Below are 20,419 nucleotides of genomic sequence, written 5' to 3'. Positions count from 1 at the left end.
TGGTGCCCTGCACTGTGGGACTGGGCCTTTCCCCTGGTGCACTGTGGGACTGGGCCCTTCCTCTGGTGCACTTTGGGACTGGGCCCTTCCCCTGGTGCCCCGCACTGTGGGACTGGGCCTTTCCCCTGGTGCCCCGCACTGTGGGACTGGGCCCTTCCCCTGGTGCACTGTGGGACTGGGCTTCCCCTAGTGCACTGTGGGACTGGGCCCTTCCCCTGGTGCACTGTGGGACTGGGCTTCCCCTGGTGCACTGTGGGACTGGGCCCTTCCCCTGGTGCACTGTGGGACTGGGCTCCTCCCCTGTTGCACTGTGGGTCTGGGCCCTTGCCCTGATGTCAATAAGGAAGTGGCTACCCTTCAGCCAACTTGCATAAGAACTCTCCACTATTGGAAGATATAATCCGTCCAATTCCGGGTTAATAGTTACTCACCCACGAGGATGATCAGCCTTTGCCTGTCGGTGGGGCTGCGCTGGTATCTCAGCACCTCCTCGTATGGTGTTACCGTGCTGGTATAACAGCTGCTCGGACAGTGAGCGGAGCACAGCAGCTGGCTGCTCTTCGATTTCCTGCGGCAGAGTCGCATGCTCCTCCGGAATCCCGCTGAGTGGCAACAAAGGATAATGGGTTAATGGGCAAATGGGCAGGCTTAAGTTAAACGTTAAAGGTGCTATAGAAATGCAAGTTCATTCTCACTGTCTTTAGATAATGGGGTGAACCCCCACACTTCCAGCCCATGGAAAGACAATGACTGCTTAATTTCCCCAGTCTGTTTATGGGATGGAAGTGTAGGGAGAGGATGAGAGAAAATGGGTCCCTTACTCTGACAGTATTTCTGAGGGTATATTTTGCCCCCTTTCCCTGAGAGTATTTGGGAGGGAAGATTTTGCCCTCTTTCTGGAAGAAGCAGAGTGGCAGTGGCATAAAGAGAGCGGGGAGACAAGAGGCCTGAGACCAGACGGAGCAGAGTGGCAGCGGTGAGATGTGAGACTCCGATTCAAAAACAACAACAAAAAATCAAAGAGGACATCACAGGAGAGCAGGTAGGTGATTGGATGGTGAGTATTACAGCTTATCTGTGCCTTCTGTTAGGAAAGGGGTTAAATTAAGAATGGAGAAACTGTAACAGTAACCGTATAAAATTAATAACTTAAAACATGAAATAATTAAACAAAACTAAAATATTGATTGACTAAAAGCTGTAACGAATTAATTAATAAATAAAACAAGGTTAGAGATAGCAGGACAGGTGGTGTGTCGTAACTGCAGCATGTGGGAGTTGGCGGAGAGCATCGCGATCCCAAGCAGCCACATTTGCAGTAAATGTCTGTAGCTCGAGAAACTTCGGCTCAGAGATGTTCAGCTGCATCAGGGAGGAAGAGAATTACCTGGACACTTTGCTTCAGGAGGCAGTCACACCCTTAAGGTTCAATAGTACTTTAGAGTTAATCAATGGTCAGCGATAGGAGGGTGTGACTGTGAGTTAGGAAGGTATGGGGACCCAGGATGCAGTGATGGAGGAGCCACTGCCCTTAAGAGCATAAGACCATAAGAAATAGGAGCAGGAGTAGGCCATCTGGCCCCTCGAGCCTGCTCCGTCATTCAATAAGATCATAGCTGAACTGATCATGGACTCAGCTTCACTTCCCTGCCCGCACCCCATAACCCTTTACTCCCGTATCGCTCAAAAATCTGTCTATCTCCGCCTTAAATATCTTCAGCGACCCAGCCTCTACAGCTCCCTGCGGCAGAGAATTCCATAGATTTACAACCCTCTACGAGAAAAAATTTCTCCTCATCACAGTTTTAAATGGGTGGCCCCTTATTCTAAGATTACGTCCCCTAGTTTTAGTTTTCCCTATGTGGAAATATCCTCTCTGCATTCACCTTGTCGAACCCCCTCATTATCTTATAAGTTTCAATAAGATCACATCTCATTCTTCTGAACTCCAATGTGTATAGGCCCAAATTACTCAACCTATCCTCATAAGTCAACCCACTCATCTCCGGAATCAACCTCGTGAACCTTCTATGAACAGTATCCAACGCAAGAATATCCTTCCTTAAATATGGACACCAAAACTGTTGCATATGGAGAAAGAGTCAGACTGAACACTGTGAGCTCAAAGTAAAGTGTGACCTTAGTTTTTAGTGCAGGTCTCCAGAATGCCTCTCCAACCTGTGAAGCCTCCTTAAATACCTGTGCTCCCAAGGGATTATGGGATCCCTTGGGACTCTAGGGGATGAGCCCTCTGGTGGCTGTACAGAGTCAATATAAGTCCACATATATAACAACAATCCCCCCCCAATGTAAATAGTTACACTATTGACTATGTGAGTCGATCTGGGGCCCTTCTTGTCCTGGTTGATCGTCTCGGTGTGAAAGCTGGTGTTGTTGAACCTTCACTGGGCTGCTGTGCAGCTGGCCTTGCTGGGCTGCCTGGTGTGTTGGGCCCTGCAGGACTGCTGTGGATGATGGGTTCTGCTTCGTGGTCAACCATGGTGTCGGTTGCCACTGGTGTGTATGTTGGGGGAATCAAAGAAGGTAGGGTCCAAGGTGGGTTGCTCAGGATAGTCCGTAAATCTGAGTTTGATTTGCTCCAAGTGTTTCCGGTGAATGAGTCCATTTGAAAGTTTGACCCGAAACACCCTGCTCCCCTCTTTGGCCACGACAGTGCCGGGAAGCCACTTGGGACCTTGTCCATAATTTAAAACAAATACAGGACCATTGATTTCAATCTCGTGTGACACATTTACGCTATCATGGTATGCACCTTGTTGAAGCCGCCTGCTCTCTACCTGTTCATGTAGATCAGTGTGAACTAACGAGAGCCTTGTCTTAAGTGCTCTTTTCATGAGCAGTTCAGCAGGTGGGATCCCAGTGAGTGAGTGGGGTCTTGTGCGGTAGCTCAGCAGGACTCGGGATAGGCGAGTCTGCAGTGAGCCTTCAGTTACCCTCTTCAAGCCTTGCTTGATGGTTTGCACTGCTCTCGCTGCCTGACCATTGGACGCTGGTTTAAACAGGGCAGATGTGACATGTTTGATCCCGTTACAGGTCATGAATTCTTTGAACTCAGCACTGGTAAAATATGGCCCGTTGTCGCTCACCAGGACATCGGCTAAGCCGTGTGTGGCAAACATGGCTCGCAGGCTTTCAGTAGTGGCAGTGGACCTGCTAGCCGGCATTATCTCACATTCAATCCACTTGGAGTACGCGTCTACAACCACAAGGAACATTTTACCTAAGAACGGGCCTGCATAGTGTACTCTAGACCACGGTTTGGAGGGCCAAGACCATAAACTTAGCGGCGCCTCCCTGGATACGTTGCTTAACTGCGAGCATGTATTACATCTGTGAACGCAGGACTCTAAGTCCGCATCGATATAGGGCCACCACATGTGGGATCTGGCTATCGCTTTCATCATTACCAATGCCTGGGTGGTACTGTGGAGGTCATTCATGAAGGTGTCTCTGCCCTTCTTGGGGACCACTACTCGATTGCCCTACAGAAGGCAGTCTGCCTGTATAGACGTTTCATCTTTGTGCCACTGGAACAGTTTTCTCTTCCTGCATTTCCACTGGTACACTGGACCAGCTCCCATGAAGCACACAGCTTTTGACTAGAGATAATAAGGGGTCCTGGCTTGTCCAGGTTTTGATCTGCCGGGAGGTGACGGGTGATTGCTCACTCTCAAATGCTTCCATAACCATGGCTAGATCTGCAGGCTGCACCATTTCCAATCCCGTGGTGGGCAATGGCAGCCTACTGAGAGCATCGGCGCTGTTTTCTGTGCCTGGCCTGTGGTAGATGGCGTAGTTGTATGTGGACAACGTGAGCGCTCATTTCTGGATGCGGGCCGATGTGTTGGTATTTATCCCTTTATTCTCGGAAAACAGGGATATAAGTGGCTTATGGTCAATTTCCAATTCGAATTTTAGCCCAAACAGGTATTGATGCATTTTCTTTACCCCATAGACACACGGTAACGTTTCTTTCTCAATCATGCTGTAGGCTCTCTCAGTCTTAGACAGTATTCTGGATGCATAAGCAACCGGTTGCAGTTTCCTGAAATCATTAGCTTGTTGCAATACACACCCGACGCCATATGACGACGCATTACATGCTAGTACCAAACGCTTACATGGATCATACAACACAAGCAATTTGTTTGAGCATAACAATTTTCTCGCTTTTACAAAGGTATTTTCTTGGCTTTTGCCCCAAACCCATTCACGCCCTTTTCGTAGTAAGACATGTAGTGGTTCTAGCAGGGTGCTGAGACCCAGTAAGAAATTACCAAAGTAGTTCAAGAGTCCCAGAAACTACCACAGCTCCGTCACGTTCTGTGGCCTCGGTGCGTTCGATTGACTCCGTCTTTGCATTGGTGGGGCTGATGCCGTCCGCCGCAATCCTCCCTCCCAAGAACTCCACGTCAGGTGCCAGGAAAACGCACTTCGAGCGTTTTAACCTGAGCCCCACACGGTTGAGTCGACTAAGAACCTCCTCCAGGTTCTGCAGGTGCTCGACTGTGTTCTGACCTGTGACCAGGATATCGTCCTGGAAGTCCACGGTGTGCAGGACCGACTTCAGTAAACTTTCCATGTTTCTCTGGAATATCGCCGCCGCTGATCGGATTCCAAACAGGCATCTGTTATAAATAAAAAGACCCTTGTGTGTGTGTTGATGCAGTTGAGGGCCTTCGATGATTCCTCCAGTTCCTGCGTCATGTAGGCTGAAGTCAGATCTAGCTTCGTGAACGTCTTTCCTCCTGCCAGCGTTGCAAAGAGGTCATCGGCTTTTGGTAATGGGTATTGGTCCTGCAGGGAGAAACAATTGATAGTTACTTTGTAATCCCCACAGATTCTGATGATGCCGTCTCCCTTGAGGACTGGGACAATAGGACTGGCTCACTCATTGAACTCAATCGGTGAAATAATGCCGTCTCTTTGCAGCCGGTCTAGCTCGATCTCTACCCTTTCTCTCATCATGTACGGTATTGCTCTCGTCTTGTGATGGATGGGTCACATCTTCGGAATTAGGTGGATCTGCACTTTTGCTCCTTGGAATTTCCCGATGCCTGGTTCGAACAGCGAAGGAAATTTGTTTAAGACCTGGGCACACAAAGTGTCGTCAGCGGGCGATAGCGCTCGGACGTCGTCCCAGTTCCAGCGTATCTTTCCCAGCCAGCTCCTGCCGAGTAGTGTGGGACCATCAGCTGGTACCACCCAGAGTGGTAGAATGTGCACCACTCTATTGTAGGAGACCTTTACGGTAGCACTGCCGATTGCACGAATCAGTTCTTTCGTGTAAGTTCTTAGTTTCGTGCGAACTGGAGTTAAGACTGGCCTTGAGGCCTTGTTGCACCACAACCTTTCGAAAGTCTTTTTGCCCATGATGGACTGGCTCGCGCCCGTGTCCAGCTCCATTGACACCGGGAGTCCATTTAGTTCAACATTCAGCATTATCGGGGGACAATTTGTGGTGAATGTGCGCACCCCATGTACCCCTGCCTCCTCGGTCTGAGGCTCTGGTTTGTCATGATCCTCCATGGATCTGTCCTCCTCTGCAACATGGTGGTTTGCAGGTTTAACAGGCTTAGCAGCTCGCCTGCACACTCGTTGGAGGTGTCCCATTGATCCACAGCCCTTGCAAACGTACTCTTTGAATCGGCATGAATGGAAATGATGATCACCCTCGCAACGCCAACAAGGTGTTAATGGCCTTGCATTCATCACCCTTGATGGTGGACTCTGAGACAGCTGTGGACGTGTAGCTGCAGGTATGTGTGACCTGCCCTGTACGTTACAATTTGAAAACAACATCACTTTGTTCATAGCACTTGTGGCAGCACTTGTGTGGTGAGAGATTTGCTTCGTATTATCACTGGTGGCAATGAACGCCTGGGCTATCGCTATGGCCTTACTCAAGGTTGGGGTCTCTACAGTCAAATGTGTGCGAAGTATGGTTTCGTGGCCAATGCCAAGTACGAAAAAGTGTCTGAGCATGTGCTCCAAATGTCCTTCAAATCGTCTTAGCTCGGCAACATAACTCACCACTCCCTGGCCTTCAGACCTTTTGTGAGTGTAGAACGGTACCTTGCCATCAGAACGCTTTCCTTTGGGTTCAAATGCTCTTGGACTGGTGAGCAGATTCTTCATGAGGCCATACGTTGGTGCCCCACAGATGGTGAGGAGGATCGCCCTTCGTTTGGCAGTGCTCTCTTCCCTATCTAGCTCGTTGGCCACGAAGTATTGGTCGAGTTGCTCCACTAAAGTTTCCCAATCATCTCTCTCTGAGAATTTCTCAAGGATGCCCACTGTTCTTTGCATCTTTGGGTTCACTATCTGTATCTCGTTGCCAGTTGTGTATAGAGAAAGTGTCAGACTGAACACTGTGAGCTCAAAGTAAAGTGTGACTGTAGTCTTTTATTACAGGTCTCCAGAGTGCCTCTCCAACCTGTGAAGCCTCCTTAAATACTTGTGCTCCCAAGGGATTATTGGATCCCTTGAGACTTGAGGGGATGAGTCCTCTGGTGGCTGTACAGAGTAAATACAAGCATACATATATAACAGTTCGGATTAAATGTTTTTTTATTTAACATAACCTTGTTGCGCTTTGTTTCAGATAGCTGCACTGTTACACACTGGTGATTCCTTAACATGAAAGGGTAGAATTAAACTTAACTTGAATCAACTTAAACTTTAACTGTCACCAAGGTGATGCACACCATCAATGTATGAGCTGCACACCCAGCAGCTTTGTAAATAACAACAACGTTCTTTCAAGCAAAGCGCTCATTCATGAGCTGCTGACGTAAGAGTTTTGCAGCTATGTAGCCACCACGGGCCCTTTCCAGTGGTCTAGAGGGGGGTGGGGCATAGTTTCAGCATCATCCTGATTGTCTGGCCCGAGGTCAGCGTCCACCTCCTCGTCCTCCTCTTCCTCTCTCTCCTGAGGTGGACCGTCAGTCCCTTCTGGCAATTCTTGTCCCCTCCTGATAGTCAGGTTGTGCAGCATGGAGCACACCACCACGAATTGAGGTACCCGCTCAGGGTGGTATTGGAGCTCATCTCCCAAGTGGTCCAGGCATCTAAAGCGCTGCTTAAGCACTCCAATGGTTTTCTCGATGATATTGCGTGTGGCTCTGTGGCTCTCGTTGTATCGCTTCTCAGCTTCAGTGTGGGTGTCACGCAGGGGGGTCATCAGCCAGGTGGCAAGGACATATCCTTTGTCACCAAGCATCCAGCATTGACCTTGTGGCTGATTGGTAAACATGTCAGATACAGTGCTCTCATGCAGGATGTGAGCATTATGGATGCTGCCCGGAAATTTGGCATTCACTGCCATAATTATCTGCTGGTGGTCGACAACGAGTTGCATATTCGGTTTCGCAAATTCTCTGCATCCTGAAAAGGTGCCCGTATCACGATGTGTATACAGTGTATTGCTCCGTGCACCTTGGGGAAGTTAGCAATTTGGTAGAATCCTAAAGCCCGCTCAGTCCGAGCCTCCCTGGTCATAGGGAAGCTGATAAAGTCCATTCTGCGTGTGTAAAGGGCTTCAGTGACCTGTCGAATCCAGCAATGTGTGGCATGCTGAGATACAGCGCAAATGTCGCCAGCTGAGGCCTGAAAGGAACCCGACGCGTAGAACGAAAGTACGCGGTGACCTTGACCTCGACGGACAGTGCTGGCAGGCTGCAGATCTCCCCCGATGAGCTGGCATATCTCACAGATAACATCCTTGTGTAAGCGCAGTCTCCTAAGGCAGGTGGTACCAGACAAGTTGAGGTAAGACCGCTTCTCCCTGTAAGTGCGGGGGGTGTAATGTCTCGTCCTCCTCATCAGTCTGGCACGTCTTAGATTGGGCTCATAATGCTGTCTAATATACCTTCTGCCATCTCTAGTCTGCAGCATGTGCGTACTCATCAGGATAGGCCCCATTGCAATAAGTATCAGTATTACACCTATTCTTCACAAACAATAAATGTCCCCACTAATGCACCTAAACTAAATTCCAATCGTCCACAGTAAGATGTTAGTTCAGATGTTCACATCACCTTAAAGAACTCTAGAGTACATCCAAACTCCCCCGAAGTTGAAGCAGCCTTTTAAATGAAGCGACCTGAGATTTAGAAAATGGCGTCCATATCGCTGTGATTAGTTCAGGTGAGAGCAACTTTTTCACGGCGTTTTTTTTGGCGAGCGATATTTTTGGCGAGATGTGTGCAAGGTGCCGAAAGTAACACTCAGCGATTTTCTGGGCGTTAATTTCGGCAAATGTGATCTTTATGACAAAAAAAGTGGACAGGCAGTATTATTAAATCTCGGCGTTAATTACATGCCGAAAGTAACACTGGGCGATATTATGGGCATTGGTTTCGCCCATTCTGATCTTTCTGCCCAAAAATGGTGGGCGGGCGGTATTATTTTTTATCGGTGTTAAGTTCATGCCGAAAGTAATGCTCGCCGATAAGTGACCGAGAAATGGGCGTTAGTTTCCATTTTGTGGCTAACATGGGCATTATACCTCATTTCAGCATTAAAATGGACGTTAAGTGGGCGGTATGCATGCAAAAATAATGAAAAGTCTAGCCCTACATTTTGATCATCTGAGCCGATATCATTTCTCACTACTGCACTGATCCCATTCTTTATTAACAGAGCTACCCCACCTCTTTTTCCTTTCTGTATCCTTCCGAATTGTCAAATACCCTGAATATTCAGTTCCCAGCCTTGGTCACCTTGCAACCATGTCTCTGTAATGGCTTTCAGATCATACTCATTTAAATCTATTTGCGCCATCAACTCATCTATCTTGTTACGAATACTGCGTGCAATCAGATAAAGAGCTTTAAATTTTTTCTTTAACGTTTTTACATGCTTTGACCCCACTTTCTGATACACTTTTATTTTTATACATTCTGTCCCTTCCTATCACACTCTGGTTATCATTTCCCCCACCGCTACCCTGCTCTATTGCCTTCTCCTTGCTCTTTGACTTTTTAAATTTCCGCTCACCTGAACCCTCCCCTCAACTATTTTGTTTAAATCCCTATCTACAGCCCTAGTTATTCGATTCACCAGGACACTAGCGCCAGCACAGTTCAAGGGAAGCCCGTCCCAACTCCCTCTTATCCCAGTACTGGTGCCAGTGCTCCATGAATCGAAACCCATTGCTCCTACACCAGTCTTTGAGCCACGTGTTCATCTCTGATCTTTTTTTACTCCATTCAAATTTGCTCATGGCTCAGGTAATAATCCAGAGATTATTACCTTTGTGGTTCTGCTTTTCAATTTAGCCCCTAGCTGCTCATACTCCCTCAGCGGAACTTCTTTCTTTGTTCTACCAATGTCATTGGTACCTATGTGGACCACGACAACTGGATCTTCCCCCTCCCACTCCAAGTTCCTCTCAACCTAGAGGAGATGTCCTTAACCCTGGTACTGGGCAGGCAACACAGCCTTCAGGACTCACGCTCTTGGCTGCAGAGAACAGTATCTATCCCCCTAATGATACTGTCCCCTACCACTATAATGTTTCGTTTTATTCCCCTCACTTGAATGGTCCCCTGTACCACAGTACTGTGGTCAGTTTGCTCATCCTCCCTGCAGTCTCTGCTCTCGTTCACACAGGGAATAAGAGTCTTGAACCTGTTGGACAAGAGGTTCCTCCAGCACTACCTCCTGGGTCCCCATATCTTCCTCACTCATAGTCACACCCTCCTGTCCCTGACTACGGAGCAATTAGAATTTATTAATCTAAGGGGCGTGACTATCCCCTGGAACACAGCGTCCAGGTAACTCTCCCCCTCCCTGATGTGTCGCAGTGTCTGCAGCTCAGACTCCAGCTCATCAACACGGAGCCGAAGTTCCTCAAGCCGCAGACACTTGCTGCAGATTTGGTCGCTGTGGACTTCAATGGGGTCAACCAGCTCCCACATGCAACAGCAGTAACACATCGCCTGTCCTGCCATCTCTAATGTATTTAATTAATTAAATTTAGAAGTTTTGAACATTTTGTTTTTAATCCCGGCTCTTAATTTAAGAGCTTCTACAAGTATGTAAAAAAGAGAATAGCAAAAATAAACATTGGTCTCTTAGAGGATGAGGCAGGAGAAATTATTATGGGGAATAAGGAAATGTCAGAAACATAAAACAAATATTTTGTATGTGTCTTCACAGTACATGCAAAAAGCGTACCTAAAATGGTGGGGAACCAAGGTCTAATGAGGGTGATGAACTTAATGTAATTCATATAAGTAGAGAAAAAGCAGTGGAGAAACTAATGGGACTAAAAGCCGACAAGGCTTTCGACAAGGTCCTAAACAAGAGATTAATGTGCAAAGTTAAAGCACATGGGATTGGGGGTAGTGTGCTGACATGGATTGAGAACTGGGTGTCAGACAGGAAGCAAAGAGTAGGAGTACTTTTCAGAATGGCAGGCAGTGACTAGTGGGGTACTGCAAGGTTCTGTGCTGGGGCCCCAGCTGTTTACACTGTACATTAATGATTTAGACGAGGGGATTAAATGTAGTATCTCCAAATTTGCGGATGACACCAAGTTGGGTGGCAGTGTGAGCTGCGAGGAGGATGCTATGAGGCTGCAGAGCGACTTGGATAGGTTAGGTGAGTGGCATGGCAGATGAAGTATAATGTGGATAAATGTGAGGTTATCCACTTTGGTGGTAAAAACAGAAAGACAGACTATTATCTGAATGGTGGCAGATTAGGAAAAGGGGAGGTGCAACGAGACCTGGGTGTCATGGTACATCAGTCTTTGAAGGTTGGCATGCAGGTACAGCAGGCGGTTAAGAAAGCAAATGGCATGTTGGCCTTCATAGCGAGGGGATTTGAATACAGGGGCAGGGAGGTGTTGCTACAGTTGTACAGGGCCTTGGTGAGGCCACACCTGGAGTATTGTGTACAGTTTTGGTCTCCTAACTTGAGGAAGGACATTCTTGCTATTGAGGGAGTGCAGCGAAAGTTCACCAGACTGATTTCCGGGATGGCGGGACTGACCTATCAAGAAAGACTGGATCAACTGGGCTTGTATTCACTGGAGTTCAGAAGAATGAGAGGGGACCTCATAGAAACATTTAAAATTCTGACGGGTTTTGACAGGTTAGATGCAGGAAGAATGTTCCCAATGTTGGAGAAGTCCAGAACCAGGGGTCACAGTCTAAGGATAAGGGGTAAGCCATTTAGGACCGAGATGAGGAGAAACTTCTTCACCCAGAGAGTGGTGAACCTGTGGAATTCTCTACCACAGAAAGTTGTTGAGGCCAATTCACTAAATATATTCAAAAAGGAGTTAGATGAAGTCCTTACTACTAGGGGGATCAAGGGGTATAGCGAGAAAGCAGGAATGAGGTACTGAAGTTGCATGTTCAGCCATGAACTCATTGAATGGCGGTGCAGGCTAGAAGGGCTGAATGGCCTACTCCTGCACCTATTTTCTATGTTTCTATGTAAATCCCCTGGACCTGACGGCCTACATCCTAGGGTTCAAAAAGGTGGCTGCAGAGATAGTGGATGCATCTGTTTTGATCTTTCAAAATTCCCTAGATTCTAGAACAGTCCCAGTGGATTGGAAGGTAGCAAATATAGCCCCGCTATTCAAGAAAGGTGGGAGAAAGAAAACAGGAAACTACAGGCCAGTTAGCCTTACATCAGTCATTGGGAAAATGCTGAAATCCATCGATAAGGAAGTGGTATCAGGGCACTTAGAAAACCATAACATGATTAGGCAGAGTCAACATGGTTTATGAAAGGGAAATTGTATGCGACAAATTTATTGGAGTTTTTGGAGGATGTAACTAGCAGGGTAGATAAAGAGGGACCAGTGGATGTAGTTTCCAAAAGGCATTTGAGAAGGTGCCACATAAACGATTAATACATAAGATAAGGGCTCAGGGGATTGGAGATAATGTATTAGCATGGATAGAGGCTTGGTTAACAGACTGAAAACAGAAAGTAGGGATAAACGAGTCTTGTTCAGGTTGGCAGGCTGTAACTAGTGGGGTGTCGCAAGGATCAGTGCTGGGGCCTCAGCTATTTACAATCTATATTAATGGTCTAGATGAAGGGACCGAGTGCAATGTATCCAAGTTTGCTGATAATATAAAGCCAGGCAGGACAGTAAGCTATGAGGAGAACACAAAGGGGCCAAAATTCAGATGCTAACACCAGCTGATAACGCCGATGTTAGGCATTGACTGGGCGGCAGTGGCTTCGCGCCAGCACTAGGCAGCATTGATGCCTGGTGCGAAATTCGGTTTTGGTTTTTCAGGGGCATAAAGAAGTGCCACCCCGTATCTCGTTGTTACCTCTGCAACTCAATGGGGGCAGTGTTGGCACACCACGTCGTCCTGTGGCGAAGACTTCAAAGGCACCTGCTACAGAGACGGCTTATGGCGAATGTGGGTCCACACCAGAGGAGAGGCCCCAGACTTCAGGGCAGGAGGCTGTAGACATGCAGGGTTTACCATGCGCATTATTCTTACCTTGCTATGTCCAAGAAACAATGCATAACACAGCTCTAGTTCAGCAAGGAGGTGGTGACAGAGCCTGACACTGCAGCTGGAAGGGCTGCTAATCAAAGACTCATCGCGCATCGATTCCAGTGAATGACGCTAGACGAGCCGAATGGCCACGTCATACACCTTGGTATCTGCTGAACACATCACTCCCCACCCTGCAAGACTCCCTGTATATAACTTTCAACACAATAATGTTAAAAATCAAAAATGTATTTATTTAACAGAAAAACCAGTGTGCTGTAAACTAACACAACATAACACCATAATCCTCAGCGAATAATCAAACCCACAAGACCCCTTCAAACATTACCAGCGACATTCAAATGCAATGATTTACAAGAGTTCATTTTCCAACAAGGTAGCCATCTCTGGCGACAATTGTTTGTTGGTTCATCCAAGTGAAACTACTTGCATGAGTTCAGATTTAAACAAGATTTAACAAGGCCAGCATCTGTGACCACCATCCCCTAATTGCTTAATGGGTTTTGCTGAGTGCTTTCCCACCCCTTCCCTTCTCCGCCCTCCCACTCCCACTGCTCCTCCTCAATGGGGTCTCAGGGCCTGCAGCAAGGCTGGTAGTCGGTCGCTCACTTTGAGCTGCTGCCACACATGATGGTCCAGCAAGATGTCCCCGACCAGCTCAGGCCTGGAAAGCCTGGCTACGGTCTGCATTACCTCAGCATGGGCGGCAGCACTCTGGTGCGGATGTGGTGCAGAGAGCGGCAAGTGTAAAGGCGGAATGGTGTCATCCTGAGAGAGGGCATCAGGTTCCAACAGGCCCGACATGTTGCTACTCCCCGGGACAGAGCCTCAGCATCTGGAGCAATCTGCGTGAGCACAGATTGCTGCCCTTGTTCGGCAACGTTAGGTCCCCGTTGACCTGATGGGACCCCAGACACGATGGCAGTGGTCAATGAGTCCATGGCTTCAATTTACCTCTGCATGAACACAGATGGCGACTGTAGCACACCACAGAGCTGATTGATGCCACCACGCATTGATGATATTACATTATGCAGGCCTCCAATAGCGTCGGCCTGGTGCTCAATGGTTACTGCAAAGTCAGCCATAGCCCGTGCCACCATGTCTGAGACCCCATGTTGCTTGTTGCATCCAACACCCATTGATGTCCACCAAGGATGGGCTCGGTGGGCTGCTGAGAGTCAGGTGCAAACCTTGAGGTGGACTCCTCCATACTCACAGCTAGTGCATCGAGACTCTCGGGCACCCTTGCCAGCAGATCGCGGTGCAACCGCAATGATTGTCTTGTGACAACCCGTAATTCGGCCTCATCATCAGAGTGCTGCTGAGCATCACTCTCCCTCTGGGGAACTGGCCCCTGGGCTTCCCCTCCCCCATGCTGTTGCTACAGGCCACTGGGTCCCGGAGCATCACCCACCTCCAACTCCCTGACCACGTCTTCCTCCCGAAAGCTGCTGTCCCCGCTATCTCCTGTGTGACATACATAGAGGTGTCCTCCTCCTCCTCCTCCTCCTCCTCCTCCTCCTGAGCAACATCTCCCACAGTCGAAGGCTGCCTTGCAGGCTCCGGTCCGTCTGGCTGATCATCTGAAAGCACAAAGCCAGAGAAGAGTAGTTACCTGCAGGGGAGGAGGCCAGGACTGGGAAAGGCATTTGGAAATGCCAGTCTCATGGAAAGAGCTAAAGGATTGTGGTGTCAAGGTTAAATGGCTTGCTAAATGCTGAAAAGGAACTCAACATACCGTCATTGTCCTGAGGTGGTTCGGCCTCACCCACCGCCATCGCATAAACTTGAGCACCCATCAGGGCTGAGATACGTTCCTCCAACGCAACAATGTGCTGAAGGTCAGGGTCCCCTCCTCCGGTCCTCATCTGCTCCATTTGATTGTGGGCAAGCTTGGTAAAGAGAACATCATCAGATTTAGTGTACTTCTGTCAGTCTGTCCCAAGTGCCTTACATAATTGAGTACATGTTGCTGTATGAGAGTCTTCACAGGTTGCAGAAACTTAGATTAGCTGCGTGGCCTTGGTTTGTCAATGCTTGAATGAAGGGGCCAGAACCTAACAGTAATGGTGAGGCTACCGTCTTCCACACGCATATGGAGGAGGTAACAAGATGAGGGGTGGGTGTGAAGAACGGACAAGGAAGGTTACCAGCACTTGCAGGCCCTTGGAGTGAGTGAGGCTGCAAATGCAAACGTTGCATCTCACCTCATCCACGTAGAGCATGGGGCCCGATACATTCACATTGAGGACAGACTGCAAATTGAGCTGACAGAATGGCATGGTCAGGTTAATGTTAAAGATACTCACCCTCAGCAACCATGTCATGTCATTCCACTTCTTGCGGCATTGAGTGGCTGTCCTGTGAACCGTGTCACTCGCTGACAATCTTTCAGCCACTTCCTCCATAGGCATTGAAAGACCTGTGGCTGTGGCCTCCTCCCAGCCTCTGTCCTCAATATTTCCCAATGCCTCTCCGGCGTGCTGCTGCTGCATCTGCCATCTTCACTTTCTGACTGAGTGTGTAGGAAGCGAATATAACCACGAGGCGGTGAGACGACCAATCATCGCCTCAATTGAATGCAGGTGGCGTAGCTCCAAATGCTGCTCAATGTATTGGCTGAAAGTGGCAAATCATTAACTGAAAAGCATGGCAACCGTGGCAATTTTGTAAAAATGCTGCTGTTGCTGCCCCACTTAATGGCTCACGTAATGCCGTTTACGGCCTCCGGAGTACTGTGCAACTTCATGATTTAATGCTGCAATCCACTTATCAGGTGGCAAAACTGAATTTCGTGGTTCCAGGTGGCAAATGCTGCCTGGCGTTACAATCTGCACTCAGCCGGTGTCACCGCACAAAATCAGTAACACCGAATTTCAACCCCACAACGTCTGCCAAGGGATATCAATAGACCAAGTGAGTGGGTAGTAAGGTGGCAGATGGAGTATAATGTGGGGAAATGTGAGATTTTCACTTTGGTAGGAAGAATAGAAAGCAGAATATTTTTTAAATGGTGAGAAACTTATAAATGTTGGTGTTCAGAGAGATTTGGGTGTCCTCGTGCAAGAAACACAGAAAGCTAGTATGCAGGTACAGCAAACAATAAGGAAGGCAAATGGCATGTTGTCCTTTATTGCAAGGGGGATGGAGTACAAGAGTAAGGAAGTCTTGCTACAATTGTACAGGGAATTGTGAGACCACACCTGGAGTACTGTGCACAGTTTTGGTCTCCTTAATGATGGATATACTTGCCTTGGAGGTGGTGCAATGGAGGTTCACTAGATTGATTCCTGGGATGAGAAGACTGTCTTATGATGAGAGATTGTGTAGAATGGGCCTATACGCTCTGGAGTTTAGAAGAATGAGAGGTGATCTCATTGAAACATACAAGATTTTGAAGGGGATTGACAGGGTAGATGCTGAGAGGTTGTTTCCCCTGGCTGGAGTGTCTAGAACTAGGGGGCATAGTCTCAGGATAAGGGGTAGGCCTTTTATGTTGTGTATGCATGCCTGTTTACTGTATGATATCTGTAACACTGTTACGCAACACTGAATGTACCCTTACACTGTACACACCTTACCTGCACACTGCAGGTAACCCAGTATAAAAAGGAACTCACAGCTTTTTGTCCTCACTCGGGAGTTGCAAATAAAGGACTACAGGTCTACACAGTTTAAGTATCATACCCTGCCTCGTGGAGTCATTACTAAAGGTGCCTACATACACTACAACTGGCAACGGGAATACGAGGTCATAAACCACATGCTCAGCATGTCGAATCTCAGCATCTTTCAGCAATTTACCGATGGGGAAGATTGGGATGCTTTTGTAGAAAGATTGAAACACTTAAGGAGACTGGCTGCACCGTGTGACTTTGGCGACCACCTAACTGAAGCACGAAGGGACTCTAACCCGACGAGAGCAGTGCACCGCATGGATACTTCTAAAGGCAGAAACGCTGCCCCGAGTTCCGCAACCCTGAGTCCGCCACATGGGGCAAACCGGATGGCCCTGTGCTGGCGCTGTGGAGGAAACCACAGGGCCCACCAATGCCGCTACAAAGACTATGCATGCAAAGGCTGCAAAGAAAATGTGCAGAAAAAGCTGTACTCACTGTGTCTCTAATGAGTTGGCTGATCAACTGGGCTCCGACACAGATGAAGAGAAAGTTGCTCAAACCTTGGAAGAAGATTATGGAATTTATACCTGTTCCACCGAAAGTTCTCCATGGATGATGGAAGTAGACATCGACGGGGACCCAGTCTCCATGGAAATCGACGCAGGGGCGAGCCAGTCTGTGATGAGCTAAACGACCTTTGAAAAACTTTGGATAAATCTTGCCACTCGACCAAAACTGTCTCCGGTCCAGGCGCAGCTCCTCACCTATACCAAAGGTAAAATCCAAATCATTGGCAGCGCGGACGTGCAGGTCTCCCAGGGCAGCGTGATGAACAAACTCCCCCTGTGGATTGTAGCCAGGGACGGTCCCACGCTGCTAGGCAGAAATTGGATGAACCCGGTCCACATCAGGTGAAGTGGCGACGGCCTCTGGTCCCCGGCAATCGACCTCAAACATGGATCCATCGCTGCATCTGGAGGTTCCACTATCCAGCTCGACGGCGAGGTGACGACTCCACAGCACCCGGCGAAATCTCCGAGACCGAGCATCCAAACTCCACTTTCCGAGCCGGGGCAGGACTCCAAGAGGTGAACGGCGTCGAAAGAAATGGATTCCCGACATCCAGGGACAAACCTGTGGAAGAAAAGACCACCACAGCCTACCTGCAGGAGAGACAGAAGATGGCTGCAGCACCAGCACCACGAAGAGAAAAACCTAAAATCAAAATGGCTGCGGCCATACCACGAGCATTGGAGGAGTGGCACGTGACACCGAACGGCCAATCGAATTTGAAGGCTCCCTTAAAGGAGACCGGTAACCAAAGAAATTTAAAGGGGAAGTTTCAACTATTTGAGTACACGGATTTTAACGCTAAAGATGCAATTAAAGGGTGCAAGTATGAAAATGTATGCAATGTAATCATGAATTGTGATGCTGGTTTAACTAATGTGACTGATGAGCTGAATACAGATGTCAGTAACGTTAAGAACAAGTTTATTATGCTTAACAATAATGATAGAGAATGTGAAATACCTAATGTAACCATGTCTGTTGAAACCAGGACACCCAAAAGTGATGCAAATGATAGAATGTACAATGCAGGCTCGACTATGTGTGATCAGAGCCAAGGTGTCATGTATACCGGTAGGACACTGCCAAAGGACATTGGGTCCTACAGGGACCATGCTGATGCCAATGGAATCCCCCTGTGGGAGACCCCTAGGTCCAGCAGGCTACCTGACCATGTAGCCTGGACCTTTAGAACGAATGTGATGCCCCTTGCAGGACACACACATAGCCAGTGGGAGCAGACCCACTACAGGGACAGTGGTCAATGGGCAGCCCAGCCACCACCAATGGCAATCTGCACCAGCCCTACAACCCCTGGCCACCGGGGCCAATACCAGGAGCATGAGGCCAATACCCTCCAGCTTCCCTGGCAAACCCTGGGATGACCTGACCCTCATCCCAATTGGTGGACAAGGAACCCACCCAGTCTTGTGGCCCTGCCCACCACCTCACAACTACCCACATCACAGTGTATTCACACCACCACTGCTGCTGTGGCTACCCCCACTGAGGAATCCCACAACAGTGACACCCACTTAGTCTGTGTGTGAGGGAGGAGAAACGTACGAGGCCAGCCTCAAGCACAGGGGCCACACCTGGCAACCACATAACCCTCACCACAACCCCCCATAGCCCACCACTGATCACCTCCCCTGGTCATGACAATAAGGACATGAAAAATGCTGTGGGGGGAGTGTTGTTGTATATGCATGCCTGTTTACTGTGTGATGTCTGTAACACTGTTATGCAACACTGAATGTACCCTTACACTGTACACACCTTACCTGTACACCAGAGGGTGCTGCTGCTGGAGACCTAAGGGTTGCACACTGCAGGTAACCCAGTACAAAAAGGAACTCACAGCTTGTTGTCCTCACTCGGGAGTTGCAAATAAAGGACTACAGGTCTACACAGTTTAAGTATCATACCCTGCCTCGTGGAGTCATTACTAAAGGTGCCTACATACACTACAATTTAAGACAGAGATGAGAAGGAATTTCTTCACTGAGGGTTGTGAATCTTTGGAATTCTCTGCCCCAGAGGGCTGTGGATGTTGAGTCTCTGAATATATTCAAGGCTGAGATAGATTTTTGGAGGCTGAAATTTCCCTTTCCTTAAGGCCTCTTAACACCGGAAAGTGGTGGCGATGGCCGCTGACTTTTCGTGTAATGGCCGCCATTATCAAAATTCTGCTCCTGCGGTATCCCGGCGGTGACCCGCTCCTCCCCCTACTGCTCTGCTGCTGCCGATCCGTCCTAAGTGCATCATTACAGTACACACCACCAATGTATCCCCTTGACGGCGAAATTCTGACGTGAAAATCTTCTTCCCGCCAGTCAGTACCAAAACCTGCTTTTTCCCTGCAGACAAATGAGGCTGAGGCCTTCTGCAATGGCGGTGTGGCTCCCATTAAAGGGGAGGACGCACTGCTGCTGCTGCCAGGTGTTTTCTTTTGTTGGCCAACTGGCATGTCAGCCTGACAATTATGCCCTCGGGTTTGGCCGGGCCGCCAACAGGCAGCCTGGCATCCCCTCTTGGGTGCCATGCCGCTGGCTCAGCCGAAACCCTCCCTGGTGGCTCAGTGGATCCAAGTTTAAAAATCGCACAGGCACTCCCCTTTAAGTGATGACTGACAGCGGCGGTCACTACACTCCCACCCCACCCCCCCCCCCAACTTCCGCCCCTCTGGTGTACCTCTGCCCCCATTATGAGCGACTTCCGGTCCACCTGAAAAAAAAACAAAGAGCGGAATTTCGCTCAAGAGTCCACCTCAATCATCGCGGCGGTGAAAACACTCGAAACGGGTTGGAGTCTAGGTGGAATCAAGGGATATAGAGATTGGGTGGGAAAGTGGAGTTGAGGTCTATGATCAGCAATGATCTTATTGAATGGCGGAGCAGGCTCGAGGGGCCGTATGGCTTATTCCTGCTCCTATTTTTTACGTTCTTATGTTCCCTGGCAGTATTTGGGAGGGGAGATTTTGTCCTCTTTCCCTGGCAGTATTTGGGAGGGGTTGTATTTGGATGGGGAGAATTTGAGATAAAAGCCTTGGTTGCTGAAACTGATCACGTGTGGGCCGATTCAGGAGAGAAATGCCAGTGGTCGGGGGAGAACGGCTGGTCCCTCTGCCGAGGTCGGAGTGTACAGCAGCAAAGAGGGGGAACTGAGGGACGGGAAGAAGAACAGAAAATAAATGAAAAGCGGTCGCAAAGGGGAGTGAGCGGGCTCTGACTTACCAATGTACAATCCTTGGTTATAACCATTGAACTCAGCATCTTCTATACACCAGGGAGATATCACCAGAGAACAGAATAAAAGAGATGTTAAAACAATCTTAAATCATACATTAGATCTTCTATCACATACATTAGATCTTCTATCACACACATTAGATCTTATATCACATACATTAGATTTTATATCACATACATTAGATCTTATATCACATACATTAGATCTTCTATCACATACATTAGATCCAAAACCACATACGTCAGACCTTGGCGAGCAGGGGTCAATGGGGCTTTAAGGGTTTGGAACAAATGATTTGACCTTGATATTGATTTAAATTTCGCCCCATGAGCAGCCTACAGCTCGGTACGGTGAAGCTGTCTCTGGCATCGCCCGGCGCAGCTTCAGGAGACGTTACCCAATTTTCGCTCCGAGGTGAAAACTGGTCGCTGCGCTCAGTGATGACGCCGT

At 48.5% G+C, this 20,419-nt stretch overlaps 1 protein-coding gene across 1 annotated transcript in view; it reads right to left on the bottom strand.

Annotated features, from left to right (window-relative positions):
* The window catches only part of LOC139259421 (MAGUK p55 subfamily member 4-like), a 238,666-nt gene that overhangs the window by 75,955 nt on the left and 142,292 nt on the right, over positions 1-20,419 (bottom strand). The window contains exon 14 of the mRNA XM_070874887.1: positions 432-602. Coding sequence (XP_070730988.1) covers positions 432-602 — 171 coding nt within the window. The remainder of the gene's footprint in view (positions 1-431; positions 603-20,419) is intronic.

Source organism: Pristiophorus japonicus, chromosome 3, assembly GCF_044704955.1.
Source record: "Pristiophorus japonicus isolate sPriJap1 chromosome 3, sPriJap1.hap1, whole genome shotgun sequence".
NCBI classification, from domain to species: Eukaryota; Metazoa; Chordata; class Chondrichthyes; family Pristiophoridae; genus Pristiophorus; species Pristiophorus japonicus.
This window is presented reverse-complemented; position numbering and strand designations above follow the sequence as displayed.